The 17,642-nt window shown below is 42.1% G+C and overlaps 1 protein-coding gene across 1 annotated transcript in view; it reads right to left on the bottom strand.

Annotated features, from left to right (window-relative positions):
• AVEN (apoptosis and caspase activation inhibitor) overlaps nucleotides 1-17,642 on the bottom strand; it is a 175,063-nt gene that overhangs the window by 9,492 nt on the left and 147,929 nt on the right. Inside the window, exon 3 of the mRNA XM_067558031.1 lies at nucleotides 4,621-4,691. Coding sequence (XP_067414132.1) covers nucleotides 4,621-4,691 — 71 coding nt within the window. The remainder of the gene's footprint in view (nucleotides 1-4,620; nucleotides 4,692-17,642) is intronic.

Genomic DNA, 17,642 nt, shown 5'->3' with positions numbered 1-17,642 from the left:
GAGGAGTCTGGAGTCTGCACACAGTGCATGGATGAGGAGAATAAGGGTAATTTTGACCCTCATAAGTGCATTTAAATAACTTCAGGAGCTAATAAACTGCCAAGTAAAATTAACATTTTTTTAAAAAACTACTAAATGTAAATAATGCATTTCAAAGAACTGGCATGAGAGAGAGAAAAGCTCACAATCCTCTTGGGACCAGTTTCCCTGGGTGCTGAGCCCTTTGCTGATATAAACTCCCCACCCTCAGTCCGAGGCATCAGACACAAGGGTTAGCGAAGGACTGAGGCCCCCAAACGGCATTCCCTGCATCACAGAGTGAGGGTCGGACCACCAGTTCAGGGAAACCAATACCCTGGAGGGGACAATCACTACTCAGTGTAGGCCGTGCCTGCTCGGGGAGTAAACCGACATCAGCCATGACTGCAGCGGTCTGAGCTGCAGACGGGCATGCTGGCCCCATGTGCAGGCCGCCATGTGTCTTAGCAATTGGAGACACACCCGCGCTGTAGTGAGAGGTGACACTTGGATGTTTCTGATGAGGGTCACCATAAAGTGGAACCGCGACTCTGGTAGGAATGCCTTGGCCTGTGTGGAATCCAGAATTGCTCCTACGAATTCTACCTGTTGTACCGGCGACAATGTTGATTTCTGTTCATTTATCAACAGACCTGGTCGGTGGCACGTGCTGATGAGCAGCACCAGGCTGTGATGCACATGGGAACAGGATCTGCCTCTGACTAGCCAATCCTCCAGGTAAGGGAAAATCTGAACCCCTTGGCATCTCAAATATGTGGCCACCACAGCCATGCATTTTGTAAACATCCTTGGGGCCAACGAAAGGCCAAAGGGGAGCACTGTGAACTGGTAGTGGCCATGACCCATGACGAACCTGAGGAACCTCCTGTGTCCAGGGAATACTGACATATGGAAATAGGCTTCCCTCAAGTCGAGGGAAGCATACCTGTCTCCCAGATCCAGAGAAGGGAAAACGGAGGCTGGGAAGACCATGAGGAACTTCAATCTCTTGAGAGATTTGTTGAGAAGTCACAGGCTGAGGATAGGCCTGACCCTACCCTTTGCCTTGGGGATGAGAAAATAGCGGGAATAGAAGCCTTTCCTCTGAAAGTCTGCAGGGACTTCCTCCACCGCCCCTAAAGCTAGTAGGGCTTGCACCTCCTGGAAAAGGAGACACTTGTGAGAGGGGTCCCTGATGAGGGACAGGGAAGTGGGATGGTTGAGTAGGGTTGAGGAAAATAGAAGGGTAGATCCTTCTGCAATGATGATGATGACCCAATGGTTCGATGTTATGCTGCGCCATGCCTGGGAAAAAGGGAAAAGACGGTTTAGGAAAGGTCTGGGGTTCGGATCCTGGAACAAGACTGCTATGCTGCTCTTGGGGGCGGCATCAAATCTGGTGTCTGCGGCTACTAGTGCAGCGCAAAGACCCTTGCTGCGAGGTCGAGGGGGTTAGTGCCTGACGGCGGCAATTAAACCCTCTGTCTCTCTCTCTCCTCCTATAGGAGGAGGATCGTGCAGGTCCTTGGAACTGAGGCTGCTGCCAGGGAGGCCGAGCCTGCTTTCTCGACCATGGGTCATACAAGGATTGCAAAGTGGCCCTTGAGTCGTTCAAGCCATGGAGCCTCCCATCCGTTTGGTCTGAAAAGAGGCCAGTGCCATTGAATGGAAGTTCCTGGATGGAGTTCTGCACCTCTTGTAATAACCCTGGGACTGTAGCCATGATGACCTGTGCATAGATGTGGTGGAGGCCATTGATCTTGCCACCAAATCCGCCGCATCCAGGGATGCCTGAAGGGCTGCCCCTGCCACTACCTTACCCCTTGTCCAGGATAATGGTGAAATCCTGGGAATGTTTCTGACAGAGGAGTTTGGAGAACTTAGACGAGTTCCAAATAGTAAAGTTGTATCAACCCAGGAGGGCCTGCTGGTTGGCTATTTGGAACAGTAGGCTTGCCACAGAATAAACCTTACGGCCGAATAAGTCTAAGCATTTTGGCTCCTTATTTTTCGGGATGGAATTTGGCTGTCCCTGTCTATCCCTCTCGTTGGCTGAAGCCACTACAAAGGATTTCGGAAGAGAGTGGGTAAAAAGATATTTGAATTGTTATGTAAAAAGGTATTTAGTGGTTATGTAATACTTCTTTTCAGCCCTTTTTGAGGTAGGTAGCAGCAACGATGGAGTTTGCAACAGGGCCTTCACCATCTTTTACCCTCTATCATGCACAGTTAGGGCAAGCCGGACTGGTGCTGTTGCCGCCAACACATCAAACTGGGTGTCCAAGGTGTCTTGGAGTTCCTCAACCTACATGCCCAGGTTGGAAGCCATCCTCCTCAGGAGGATCTGGTGTGCCCTGAAATCATCTAGGGGTGCCGAGGGTTCTGCCACCACTGCTTCATCTGGAGATGATGAGGATGAAGGCAGTACCGGTGGCAAAGGGGGTGGTCACTTCTCCTGGTTCTGGGCTGAAGTGGATGCCCGAGGCTCCAAATCACCCTTCGAATCAGAGTCATGCAAGCCCTCCCTAGTGGACAGCACTGCCAACTGTTGTACTGAGGACAGGAACGAGCAGGGCCCCGGTGACATGGGGAACCTCCAGAGGTTCCAATAAGGCCAATGAGTCGGCCATTGTACCCAGGACCAGACAGATATTGAAGGCATTGCTCCTCCCGTTTTCTTTATGACAGTGCCAGTGCTGGCTTGGCTCAGGATTGCGCTCCCTCTCCAAGGTGGAGGAATGGGAGTCCGTTCCCAATGACCAAGGTGGGACTGCCAACTTCTCCATCTGACCCCTCCATGGTGCCAGGGAGCAGTTGAGTAGGGAAGGGGGTCAGTGCCTGGGACTGGCTGGTCAGTGCTGCTCCGATGAGCACCCTTCCAGGGACTGGTAGGGAGATCAGGATTGATGCCTGGAATCCCCCAAACAGTGCCAAGATGTTGGTAACCAATACCGTGGAGTAGAGGAATGGCAGCGCCGGGAGCATGACAGGTGCCTGTCCGATCCCCGTGCAGACGAGGGAGATCTGGAGCAGGGTCTCGAACAGTGGTGCCAAGGACTTGGGGATATCCCCCTTGCCAGTGATCATGGTACCGACGACCTCGGTGAGCCAAGTGGGACTGATGAGCGGCGGTCCCATTGCCGACTTTCATCTGGAGGCCAGTACCTGCTCTTGTCCAGTACCAAGGACCATGGTGTTGGAGGCACAGGCAAGGTCATCAGACCCCTTGCTGCCTGAAATGTCTCAGGTGTTGACGGAATGGCCAGGTGGACGACACTCCTCACACTGGCTGGAGTCTCAGATGGTTCCCGGTGGGGTGGTCACTTGGGTTCCCAGCAAGGGTAACTGGCCCAACAAAGGTTCCATACCCCAAGCCCCCTTCTTGGTCCTCTTGGGCACTGGTGAGCAGACCCTCTCGGCGTGGTGCTTCTTTTTGCGCCCTGACTCTGGCGATATTGAGCAGTGCCAGGAGGTGCTCGATGCCAGTGGTGCACTCTGCACTGAAGCTGTCATACTCTGCACGAAGCAGTTCGAGCAGGTTCTGAGGTTGGTCTCAACGTGGCCTCCAGAATATCTCCCTCCTTTCTTGTCCTGGGCTTGAACCCTTTACAAATAGTGCACTTGTCTTTTCTGCGCACCTCCCCCAGACACTTAGAAAGATACGGGAGAGAGCTTATCTCCAACACAATGCCTTGCAGTTGCAAGTGGGAAGGGAGTTCCAGCAACTGTCACTAGTGGAAAGAAGGAACCGAGAGGGTGCAGGGCCGGCGGCCTCTCTTATACTGCAGTATAAGCATGTGACGCCAGAGGGTGCCGAAGCCACCCTACGGATACTGCTAAAGGGAAAGAAGTTCCAGTAACCATGCACGTCAGCGTGCACACACCTAGAATGGAATCGACATGAGCAACCACTCAAAGAGGAATTATCAATTCCAGAGAGGAGAGCTAATTGTGTATCTGCCTAGCAAAATGACCCAGACACAACTTATTCCTACCCTCCCCCACCAATAGATCTCTGAAAGAGATATCTCCCTATTAGATATGTGGGTTACAACTGCTCATGTTAGAAACCACTTCTGGCACAATTAATACATATCAAGGTTATTACAGTTGCCTGCAAAACAAGATCACAATCCCTAATTTTCCTTCCTCTGCATGGATTTTTCTCTTGCAATTCATTTTTTCTTTTTGCAACCATTACCACCAAAATAACCCAAACAACCAAATCACGCTGCTGCTTTTACTGCCCTTCATTAGAAGCAGAGAAGAAACACAACAGGGTGCCGCAAGAGAGAAAAACATACCAAACTGTGTACAGAATAATTGGTGTTGCTGCCAGAATAAATATCCATCAACAACAACGGTAATCCATCAACAATACATACTGTCTGCACAAGGGGAATAAGTGTGCATATTTGGGTTGCCTACTGTTTTGGGTTTTTTTAAACCGTGCTATTCAAAATACATAATAAAAATGAAGCTGTATTTGTGGGGATTATCTTCATAAGAAGATATGAAGTAAAAGCATTGGAATCCAGTTTGGAATTACAGAAACATTTCATGCTTACAGAAATCCTCTGATTAATAATTCTTCTGTGTTACCTGTTTAGGGCCTACGCTTCCTGTGTCCCACTCTTTTTCTTCAGCGAATCGGAACTGTGTAAAGGAATCTCCTGTGGAAGGGAATTAAAGTGCAACTTTAATTTTAAACAAAACAACAGGCATCCTCCCAAAATCCCACACAATAAATGTAAACTCATTAAGTCCAGATCAATAAAAACTGTAACTATGCAACTACAACTATGTATTAATTTTTTAATATAGCTTTCACTGAAGCCCCTTTAAAAAAGCACATCTAAGCTAAGACTTAAGTCACTAAACACAATGCTCATCTCTAGTCTGCAAAAGAGTTACAAGACCGATAGACATATATGAATCTGCACACAGATAAGTCAATAGGTGATATTTTCTATCTTAAAAATGAAATAGAGCTTTAAGAGAAACTTTTCAATGCCAGACTACAGTAGGAAAGAGAAAACAAGTCTTCATGCTATATAATAGCCAGTGGGGCTTTATTTTTTGAGTTAGGGACTACAAAGTAGTATAATTAGAGAGTATTTGTTATTATAATGGTAGTGGAAGCGCAGGATGTGGTAGGTGTTGTCTTAAGTTATGGTTATCCAACGTTTTCAACGACAAGATTGTTTTCAGTTGCTTAAATTTAAACCTTAAAATTTTACGCATTTGAGCTAAAATTGTCCATGTCAGATGTCTGTCTGCCTGAGGTTGAATTTTTCTGGAAAGTTTCAGCAAAAATAGTCAAACCATTTTCAAGAACAATATCAGGGAAAATATGTTGTTTTGTGCATGTTAAAAAATATTCTTACAACCATTTTGTTAAGAAGCTCTAGTATCTCCAGACTTTGGAACTGGGACTTGAAATTTGTCTGTGGATATGCCTTTTGCCATCCCCATAAAAGATTCTGTCCACACTGAACATGGTCTGGCCCAGGGCTATGATGGAAAAAGTATGTGATCATGTAACTGTATCATAAAGCAAAAGCTCAAGGGGGCTGAATTAAGGTTGCACAGGCAATCTAATTCTGGTACTTCCAAATTTGAGTGCTTGATTTTGCAACCTTAACATTCTTTTATTAGCATCTGTAATGGACTTAAATATTTATACTGCAGTAGCACTCAGAGGCCCACACAGAATCAGGGCCCCATTAGGTTATCTACTGTACAAGTATACAAAGATGTAGTCTCTGACCTCAAAAAGTCTACTATATGAGATGACAAGTGACACACAGAAGATTGGAGTAGAGGAATATGATCAAATATATCCAAATTTTATAACAGAGGCCAGGGTTGGATTAACTCTCCTGTGGGCCTGGGGCTATTAGATTTTGTGGGACCCCTTACAGCCTGGTGTAGCGGTGCTCCAGGAGTGTGAGCACTCGGGCCAGCCTGGGGCAGAATGGCCAGCCTGGGGGCGAAGTGGGCCAGCACTATGCTGTGGTGCAGGCTGGTGGCGCTCCAGGGGCTGGGAGCGCTCGGGCTGGAGGTGCTCCGGGGGCAGGGCAGGCTGCCGCTGTGGCATAGTGCAGGCTGGCAGTGCTCCGGGGGCTGGGAGGTAGTGCTCAGGCTGGGCCTGGAGCAGACCGGCCAGCCTGGGGGTGGAGTGGCGCTGAGGTGTGGTGTGGGCTGGCGGCGCTTTGGGGGCTGGAGCGGACTGGCCAACCTGGAGCCAGGTTGGGTCCACACCTGGTAGTGGGGGAGAGGAGCCACTGGGGCACAGGACGTCCAGGATGGGTTGGGGCAGGACAGCGCTGGGGCACGAGCTCTGAGGGCACTTGGGCACTGGGGCCACCCGGCCAGCCTGGCTGGTGCTTGGGCCAGGGCGGGGCTCTGAGAGGAGAGGGATGGAAGGGGTGTGGCTTTGAGTGGAAGGGGCAGGGCCAGAAGCTAGCCTCTCTGAACCGAAGGTTCACCAGCCACCCGGATTTATTTTTGTGGAGACCCCCTTAGCCTGAGACCCTGCATTAATCCTCCCTGATTGAGGCACCATGATGCCTCACACACAGCACCTATCTTCTCACACAGTCCTGATCCTCCATGCCATTCCTCTCCCAGGAGCAGAACTCAGGACTCCATATACACAGCTCCTACTTACTCAAACATTCCCTACCTCTCATGCCATTCCATAGTTAGGTCTATATTGAGTTGCTAAAGCAGGGTTTAAACCTCTTTGTTACACAAACAATATAATAAATACATCCCAAGCTAACCACGCTTTTTTGGAATACAGAAATATTCCAAACATTTACAAGTAAATCTATTAACCAGTTTATGAGTTCTAATTATTTTTAAATGGTCCCTTTAAGGAATATTTTTGGTGACTCACTGTTTCAGATCCATCTAGCAAATAAATTACTGATTTTTGAGATTTGAAAATTGATTCATTGTCGGTTTTGGTAGCATCTGAAGAACAAGCTACTTTGTTTAAAAAGATGTTTTTCCCCCTCCTAGTTGTGAAGAAAACCTTGAAAATGTGAATTAAGTGTAACCAATGCAGTGTTGTCTGAGTCTGTCACCTCTTGTTCTTCAGAAGAAATAAATACCACTAAACAGTGCATGCACACTCATCTACCATCTCATGAAATTTTGCCAAGCAAACTGATGAGGATTATGAAACAAGCGAAGAGAGAGAGAGAGAAAAAAGACTGTTTAATTGTTGTTGTTGACCTGAAAATGGGATGTGTTTGGCACACTGAAAAATGAGGCCCCTTAATATAGACTTCAGTGCCTAAGTACAAGCACCCACATTTGAAATACTGACATGAGTGCCAAACCCTTTACAACATATAAGACAGATAAGTAGCCTTCAAACCAACAATAAAGGTGTATAAAATTACCATATCTAGACTGCTGTAAGTAAATGAGAGTGATTCCTAAATGCTCAACATTTAGAAAGCAAATAAGAACCCCAAACTTATTTTTAAAATCTCACATTTTTAAGCAAATCTCATGATTTTTGAATGCTTGTGATTGGTAATCCTCAATTAAGACACCTGTGAAAGTTGATTTTCTCCTGAAAAAGAAAATAATTAAACCCAAAGGTTCTCAGCCTTTTTCATATTATGACAACTGTGATAATGATGTCAATGAGGCGAACCAACAACTCTCTGAACCACCTATTATAAAGAACTTGAAGAAGACCCCACAACACAATTCACCCACAAATTTAAGAATATCATCAAATCCTTCCCCACAAAACGCCAAGAGAAACTCTACAACCTCATCCCCCATGAACCCTCTCCAGGAATCTTCCACATGCTTCCAGAGATACAAAAACAAGGGAACCTAGGGAGACCCATCATATCTGACCACAAAACTCTTACTGAAGAAATTTCGGGACTCATAGAAACCATCCTCAAACTACTCATCACACAGAGGGCCAGTTTCCTTCAGAACATGAATGACTTCCTCCAGAAACTCTGCAACATTAACAACCTCCCTTAGAACACCATCCCTGTCAGTTTCAGTGTCACTTCCCTATATTCCAACATCCCTCACACTGACGGTATTGTTATTTGCCTCAAATATCTACAAGACAATAGAAAACACTAAGGTATCCACTCCAAAAGCATCATCAAACTCATCCATTTCATCCTCACCCATAACAACTTTTATATTCAATAACGAATACTTTGTCCAAACAATAGGAATAATCATAGGTACTAGGGTGGCTACCCAACATGCAAACCTCTTTATGGGCCACCTCAAGGAAGACTTTCTGGACAAATACACCATAAAACCAATGATATACCTGTGATATATCAATAATATTTTCATCTTCTGGGCAGATGACCTAAATGTCCTCATAGATATCTACCACAACTTCAACAAGCACTACCCATCCAGCAAATCCTCTACAATGCTCTGACACCAGCTTCAACTTCCTGGCAATTAGCTTCAGTGAAAGAACCCTACAGACAACTATATACAAGAAACCCACGGCTAAATACACTTATCTTCACAGATCCAGTAACTACCCCAAAAATGGCAAGAAATCTGTTATCTATAGCTAGGCATTCAGATATGACAGAATATGTGCCAAGGAGAAAGTCAGGGATACACACTTAAAACTGCCTTCACTAAACAAGGCCAATCAGCAGACAAGCAGATTGCATCATGGAACAAATATCCCAAATACCCCAAGAGAACCTCCTTCAAAATGGGGAAAAAACAAATAAACCCTCTGACCGCACACCCCTAGTTGTCACCAACCACCCCACAGTAGACCCCATAGGGCGAATTGTTAAATAATTAGAACAGATATTTGATGGGGACCACATCCTGAAAGAAATCTTTCCCGAACACACCCTTCTGGTCTTCAAACAATCCCCCAACCTCACCACATTCATCATCAGAAGCCAGATCCACACAGACCAGCCATCAACTTGAAGACCCTGCCATTATGACAGGTTTAAAACCTGCATACTTATCACCACTACTATGATGATCAATAACTTCCACAGCACACCTTTTAGGATCTATAGGTCCTACACATGCCTATCACAACATCTGATGTACCTCATCCAGTGTACTAAATGCCCCAATAACAACTATGTGGGTGAAGAGAGACAATCAGTATGCTGTCAAATGAATTTACACAGAAAAACGATAAAAGACAAAAACACCATGTCACCTATAGGCCACTTTTTCACAAAGCCAACACTCAACATCTGACCTCTCAGTCTTTGCCGTCAAAGGAAACCTGCACAACCCCTTCAAAAGATGAGCCTGGGAGCTTAAATTCATAATTTTGTTAGACACTAAAAATCATGGACTCAATAAAGAAACTAGAATGGCTGGTTGCAAAGCTGCTAACAAATCTAGTTCAGCAGAAAACTCCACTGGTATTAGGAGCAGATTTGTGACTCCCCACTCCCAACCAACAGCTGCCAGTTGTTTCTGGGGGTCCTGAGACCACCCCCCAGGTTGAGAATTGCAAAATTAAAGTGGAGATGAAATATACCGTTTAAATGGGCTTTTTAAATACAGTGACAAAGCGTGCATTTCAGATGGAAAAGCAATAACTATAATTCACAGAATCACATCTAATGCAAATTAGGTCAATGAGAATATTGGTCTACTCAATTATCTTTTCAAAAATTCCTTTAGCCTGAAAATAACTTCCTTTTATGCTATGAATACTAATAAAAAATCTTACAATGACTCTGAGCTCCTTTCAAATACAAAAGCATTTTTATGTTAAATTACAATCCTTACAAAATACAACAGTTTACAAATATATTTAATTAAACATATTGAATTGAATACGAAACATTAACTTTGCCATCTTTCACAATAAATTTTAATAGTAATTATTACATAAACTGCAGTTTTAAAATTAAATGACAGGAACTCTAAAACACAGCAGATTTTTCTACCAGTAAAAATGCTATTTATCCAATTAAATGAGATGATTTAAACAGAATGCATGTTTTAGAGCCAAATAAACTGCATAGTATTAGCCTGCTGATTTTTTCATATGAATAACACTCTCATTTGCAACAACTAACAGAAAATTACTATCAATATTCTTTTAAATGTTTTTAAAATGCAAATAATAATAATATATAAAGCCTATAGTTCAAAAGGTGAATCTCTAATTGGAGGAAAGAACTGACAAATGTTTTTAACAATATTTTGATGCTCAATATTATATACCATTTGTCCTTTGTCTGAAATATTCCATATACAATTTCATTAAAAATGAGAGATAAAAGGTTACAGATATTTGTGTAAGTATACGTGCAAACTGGATAGTATCTTTAGCACTTTATGTTTCTGAATACATTTATATTATAAAAAAATCCACAGTACAATATAATCCTTATAGGACTCTGACATGACTGTGTCCAGAGGTATTGTTAGGCTAAGGGAGAAAGGTAAAAACGAACTTCCTTGCCCATAATTGGGTACACACAGCTCTGTCCGTCCATACTGGATTCTCCATCTTTAATCACTCATACACTGGAAAGGGAACGCAAGGCTCCTCCTTTGATTTTTTTTTTTTTTTTTTTTTTTTAATTCAAGCTGCTTGTCTGCAGCTCCTGCTGGTACTCTAGGGGAAATACAGTAACTTTCAGACCGCAGGCACACTACCAAGCAGATGAGACTCACAGAAAAAAGCTATATTAGAAAAATTAATATTGAAATCTAAAGGATCTCAAGCAGGAACTGAAAAACATCTTTATTGGTGCAACTAGAAAAATGTCCCCCATTTTCTATGCCGTTGAAAGTGGACTCAGTAATTTGATGAGTCATGTTAGGGTGTTGCTGAGGAGAGATCTGGCCAAGAACCAGGTAATTTGAGCTGCTTCTTTGAATCCCTCCCTGAATTCCTTGGACCATGTGAGCAGAGATTACACAGGTCACAGTTTCCCATAAAACAAACGATGAAGATTCAAAACCCCTTTTTAGTGAGTTCTTACTCTTCTAGCCCACAAAATCCCTAAGTGCCTCTGCTGAGTCCACTGGGATCAAAATTTTCCTTTGTTGTAGACTGAAGAGAACTTGACTGATTGGTTCATCTGAAGTTGAGGTAGCTTATAAGCAGCTCTGCTAGTTGACCTCTTCCTCTCTGGACTATTCAGAGTCCACAACCTTTTCCTAAGATTCTGATAACAGAACAATCTATTTGCTCTTCTTACTTCATTTCATTTAAGAAGGTATTAAATTGGAGAGAGCTGAGTAAAAGGGTCTGTTATTTTTAAGATGAAATAAATCAGGTCCACCAGCCTCCTAACCCTTTCCTGCAGGTAATGGCATCCCGAATGACTGGACTTGCCTGAGACTGATCAGGAGAGCTCATTCTCCATGAATGGCTTAATTGACCACTTGCAGAAGCTGGCCAACTCTTCCAAGGATGACCACTGAAGTTTCCTTTTCTTAGCAGTTTTTCTCTTTTGGGGATAAGATTTTGGCTACGAAGAGCCAGGAGAAAACAAGCTTTTAAGATTACTTCAAAGGAATGAAAGACTGATACCCATGAGATCTGAGCTAGTTTGTGTGGACCCAGATACTAGGAGAGAGCAGGGTCTAGGTCTTCTATGAACCAAGGACATTGCCATGAGGAAATGTGTGAGAGTTCCTTCTCCAAGTCTTTTAGTTTTAGCAGAAAATCAAGGCTTGTGAGGTGGACAGAATTTAGAGCTGCCCGGAAGGTATAAACACAGAAAACCTATAAATATGTGATTGCTGGAGCAGCAGTTACCCTTGTGAAAGAGGAAAGGGGAGCAGCAGAGGTGAAGGAGAAAGAGCCTGTACCTGTAAGTTCCATGGCTAGTCACAAATATAAAGAGATTCTGAAAATATGGTAACTGCAAAAACAAAGATCAAGTGCTTTGTGATGTCAGCGGAACTTGAAGTGTGTGTTTTTCCTTATTCTTGTTTTATCTACACTGTGCTTTATGAACCAGTCTATCTACTGCTATCGTTACATACAAGAATCCCAATAGTTAAAATACGGTAAAAGGTGTCTGAAATATAAATTAAGGAAAATCTGATTCTTTTAAAAAGTTACTTGCACATTTAAATTGATAATAAATAGCTATGTGATTATTGCAAATCCACGAGATATTTCAACTAATAAAGCAGTCCTAAAATGTTTATTATACCTATGATACATATATATAGAACACTATATGTCCAAATACAGAGCTTTGTCCAAAGTAAGGTAGTATATATCTATGATGGAAAGTTATGAAGCATATAGGGAAAGTAGCCAAGGAGAGTTAAACACTAAAACAAACTTAAGAGAAATAATAACAGAACAAAAAGAAGAAGGTAATAGTATGGTAATACTAGAAAGGAAAAAAGAAGAAAGTCAGCTGGAAACAAGAAAGACTGAAATAATATGCATGAGAAGGCTGAATGGCAAAAAAAAAAAAATTAATTACAGAATAAAGTGTCACAAAGTGATTCCTTCTGTTTCACAAAAGGAATCACGGGAGTTATCTCCAGAGACATTCTTAACACCTCCTTAATGAAAGTGTGTGAACAAATGTTGGCTTCAATTAATTTCAACAACAGCCCTTCAAAAAATCCTCCATGAGGTCAATGAATTTCTCAGGGTACAGAAATGTAAAGTACAACAATCGGGTGAAGTATACTGTTAATGAATTTATGCAGCTTTAGTTCCCCTCCCAATAATTGTTTTACAAACAACTACCTCTGCTATCAGTTAAGAGTAGAGATGGAGCAGCCCGTGGGCCCACAGGATCCAAAAAGTAAATATTAAAACTTATTTAAAGGTATTAGCAAGAAAATTAAAAAATTACTGAGCAGCCTGATGTGTACAATTTATATAAATGTAAATTGACTAGTCAATGAAGAACATTTCCTTATATTTTTCCACAAGACGTGAGTCAATCATCCCATTATTTTGGACAATTTCCTAGCAGCTCTGTCAGCAAAGGTCACCAATTTCTACTTTTTAAATTTCTTTTTTAATTTTTTTTGTATTTCAATATAGCTTACGCTCTCGCTAATGCAATCTTTCATTATGCACATTATCACTGCACACTTCTTTTACCAATGTGATTGTGTGACTTGCCACCAGTAAAGCAATAAATTGAGTAAATATAGACATTTACCAAATGGAACTACATGAAGCAAAAGCAAGGAATCTCAAAGGGTGCATCTACACAATAAAAAAAGACTCATGGCAACAAGTGTTAGAGCCTGAGTCAACTGGCTCACTCTGCAGGGCTATAAACAGCAGTGTAGACGTTTGTGATTGGGCTGTAGCCTGAGCCCAAATGTCTACACTGCTATCTTAAGCTCTACAGCACAAGCCCCATGAGCCCAAGTCAGTTGACCCAGACTCTGAGACTCTCTACTGCAGGGTTTTCTTTTTCTTTTTTTGCTGTCTAGACATACCCTAAGAACTCTGCATCTATTAATTTTAATCAGATATTATTAAGATCAGTAACATTACAATTATCCTGCAAAGTCAACATGCTGTCAAGAACCTGGCAGCTATTTCTAAATAACATACCAACACAGCGAATATGTTTAAAACAACCTGTATTTTCCCTGGTTCTGTCATTCACTTGCAGGTTTGCAAATAATATAGTATAAATATGTTTCAGAACACTTATACAATAGCTTGACATAAGATTTAAAAACTCTAGCAGTCAACATGCCATGCTGAACAACAGTTTTAGCTGATTAGTTTTAAAGGGGTGGTTGGTTAATATGCAGCTTAGAAACCCCAGTGTACATTGTAATGAATAAATGTTGATCTCACTGAGATAATTTTAGTTATTTAGAGTTAATAAGTTAAAAGGGTATTTCTTACAAAATTACATTATGGAATTAAATATTTAGAATACATTAAGCTCCAGCTTAAACAAGATAGAGCCGTTTACTATACAGCGATATGAAGGCGACTACATTAGGTCCTTTTCTGGAATTAATTACATCAAATCCTTTGAGTGTTTATATACACATAAAGGTGGAGGGTATATTTCCCTACAGTCAGTGAAACTGTCCTAATGCATCACTGACTTTGACCCTGGTAGCATGCTTCCACTGCTGGCGAGCCTGAAAGTAGTTATAGTGCTTAGGTCTCATCTACACTAAGAAATGTAACCATATCAATGATCCTTATAGTCTATACCACAAACTAGGATGCATATTTGTAACCATATTAGGGGACAACTGTGTTGGAAGCAGATTCTCCAACATTATTGCATGGTGATAGCAACAGTTGGAAGGCTAGTATAGACCAGCCATTAGCATTTTTGGTGCCATCTAGGCCTGCTCTGAGAGGGATTAGATGACAGACTGATAAAAGAATTGGCTTCCAGTCCATGCTAGCTCTCCCCTCATTGCTAACACTGGTGGAACTGCACCAACAGTTGGAGAACTACAGAAAATGTCTCTGGATGCAGCCGTATGGCTTGTCTTGACTCTACATGGAATCATGTCAGGGAACAATGATGTAACCAGATAAGGATACTAGCTTACAAATATGCTTCTACTTTGTAGTGTTAACTAATAAGATCTTTGACATGGTCATATTTGTAGTACAGGCAGACCTAAGAACTATCACCACTTCCAAACTCCCCAACGAAGAACTAAAAAGTAAAATGTGAATTACACACTGTCATGCCCCTTGGCATCCCAAGACTCTGGTTTCCACTTCAGGGCAGATGCTCAATAACAAGGAAGTTAAGCCAGTACCAGTTGTGACTAACTCCTTAGACACACCAGCTAACTGCATTGCTTATTAATTCCCTAGGCTTCTGCCAGACTTAATATAGAATTTAAACAGTCCCCTTGGAAACTCCAGTCTGTCTTGACACCATGTAAGTAGACTCTTGTGATATTAGGCCCCTTTCACCATAATATCACTTAAAATCCAAGTTCCTCTGTTCCCAAAAGACCAGACACACAACACAGGCTAGTTCCTCCTTAGCTCTCCCTCCTTTATCCATGAGAAATACAGAGATAAGCATATGAGTATTACACTTAGGCTTTCACCAGCATTTAAGAAAGTCTGAACACTACATATTTTACTGCAATTTTAACAACTTAAGTTTAATAACATTCCACCAGCATTAAGTCCGACAGACTCTCAGTTGATACACAGGCCCAAAGTCGACCTAAGCCTCCAGGATCAGACACACGTTAAGTTTAATTAGTTTTCAAGATCAGAAATAGAAACCCAGTTAATTTTAGAAGCTTTTCTTCAGGGCCAGAGCCTCAAATATAAGTATAAAAGCCTTTAAAACATACAATAATAATTCAAACAGTTAGACATTGAAAAGTATGTCATTTTCTTCAAATCCCAAATGTTGTGACCCACGAGACTGTAAATATAGCACCATTAATAGTGCTCCAAAATAGTGCACAACTAAATTCCCATGGCATATTTTCTCGCTCATTTTTTTTAGTAGTAAATGACCTTTCTAGGTTCCCCCCCTCAAAACTGTACATCAATTGCATGGATAAACAGAATGAAAGCTAAAAACAGCATGCATTTTACATGCCCTGGAAGAGCCACCAAGGATGTTAAGAGGAAGACTACAATACTGTAGATGACAAAACAATTTGCTGTGTCATCTACAGCTGGCCCCATTGTTTACTTGGTCCATTGAGAGAGAAAAAAAAAGAAAAAATGTTCTACACCACATGCTTGCTCCCTCTGCCATTTTTAGGCATTGCATGCACCAACTTCATTATTAAACAAAAATTAATTTTAAAAAAGTAACCTTACATATAAAATAAGCTTTATATTCTGTTTAAACTAGTGTACCCTATATAATACTGGAGGGGAGGGGGCAGAAGGAAGGACAGATGGTGCATAATTGTAATTTCCTCTGTACCTAAACCCTCTTAGAAGTCAATGCAAGTTTCACATGCATACAGAGTTTATAGCAAAAAAGTCTATAATAGAAAACAAAATCAGACTAAGCTATGCTACAGTAAGTTGCATAAACAACCTTCAGCAGGCTGTCTTCCCCATGTGTTACTGACTTTTTCATGGTGTATGATTGTGTAGCTGAAATATAATATTTACATGATTAAGCTTGATTAAAGGTTTCTTTGTTACAACTCTTAGTTGCAATATGAATACACAGTATTGGAACATTCTGCATTGAACAAAATAAACATATATTCAAAACTTTACCCAAAACGATATGGCTATTCACAGGGTAGCTACCCTGCCAAGGACAGAAAGTTGAATTCTTCTCTATTATTTATTTCTTTACTAAATAAACAATAAAATGATATTTCAGTGTGAAGTTACTGATTTCCCTGTAGGTTAAGTTTAAACCTTTGGTTAAATTTAAACCAGTCACCTTCAACATTAGCATTTTTCCTTAAGAAAAGCCTTATGACACTTTCCAGCATTGCGAATTTTTTTTAAGGTTACTAGTTTGTGACATTTTATTTATTTTTACATATAAATGTACCCAGGTTGCTGGTCAAATAAACCAAAATATAACAAAAGACGACTTCACTGGACATCTCCAGGTCACTGGTTTTTTAATTATACCATCTATGTAATGGGAAATTGGGAGAGTCCTTAAGTGGAAATTCATAAATTAATTTCCTCAGGCAAATGTTATAAATATTTGTAGAACACCAACAATGTGATAGATGCTGTACAGGCAGGTAGGAAGATGAAGTCCTTAACCCTAAAGGTCTTAAAGTCTAAATGAGAACACACAGGCCCGGTCTACAGTGGCAACAGAGGTCAACGTAAAGTCACTTACATCGATCTCCGAACACCTGCATCTCCACTGGCACTAATGTTAAGTCGACTTAAGTCACGGCAAAAGTCGACTTAATAGGACCACCTCTGCAAGTGGCGTACCGCCTAACTCGAATTTATTAATTTGATTTAGTGTCAGTGTAGACACAACTTCACTTAAATTGACTTTATTGGCCTCCCGGAGGTATCCCACAATGCCCCCTTGTGACCACTCTGGGCATTCGTGCTGTGCTGTATTGTAGTCATGCTACCAGGAAATGTCCCCTCCCGTCAAGCCCTGGGAAGATTTGAATTTTCATTTCCTGTGCTGCCAGCATGGAGAGAGTACTCCTCATGGCTACTGCAAAGCCCAAACACACTCCAGCATGGAGTCGACCAGAGGTCATAGATCTCATTGGTCTGTGGGGCAAGGAGTCCGTTCTGGCTCAGTTCAGAGCCAGCAAAAGGAATCTGGACATTTATGGGAAGATATCCCAGGGCATGCTGAAGAAGGGACACAAGAGGGATGCGCAGCAGTGCCCCATGAAGATCAAGGAGCTGAGCCAGTTATATCAGAAAACCAGGGAAGCTAACAGCTGTTCTGGCTCCTCGCCCAAAACATGCCATCTCTATGATGAGGTGCATGCAATTCTCGGTGGTGATCCCACCACGGTGCTGCCCTGCACCATCGATACCTCCGCTAGGTCACGGTCCATGGACAATGATGAGGAAACTGTGGACGAGGAGGAGGAGGAAGAGGCTGAGGAGAGCAGGGTGCATGAGACCGGGGTGTCCATTCTCCCTGAAAGTCAGGATATATTCCTGACCTCAGAGCAGTCCAGCAGCA

Source organism: Emydura macquarii, unplaced genomic scaffold (genome assembly GCF_026122565.2).
Source record: "Emydura macquarii macquarii isolate MOO-44397 ecotype Brisbane River unplaced genomic scaffold, CSIRO-AGI_Emac_v2 contig_1876, whole genome shotgun sequence".
Classification (NCBI taxonomy): domain Eukaryota; kingdom Metazoa; phylum Chordata; order Testudines; family Chelidae; genus Emydura; species Emydura macquarii.
The sequence above is the reverse complement of the archived record's forward strand: the minus strand, read 5'-3'. Positions and strand labels throughout refer to the sequence as shown.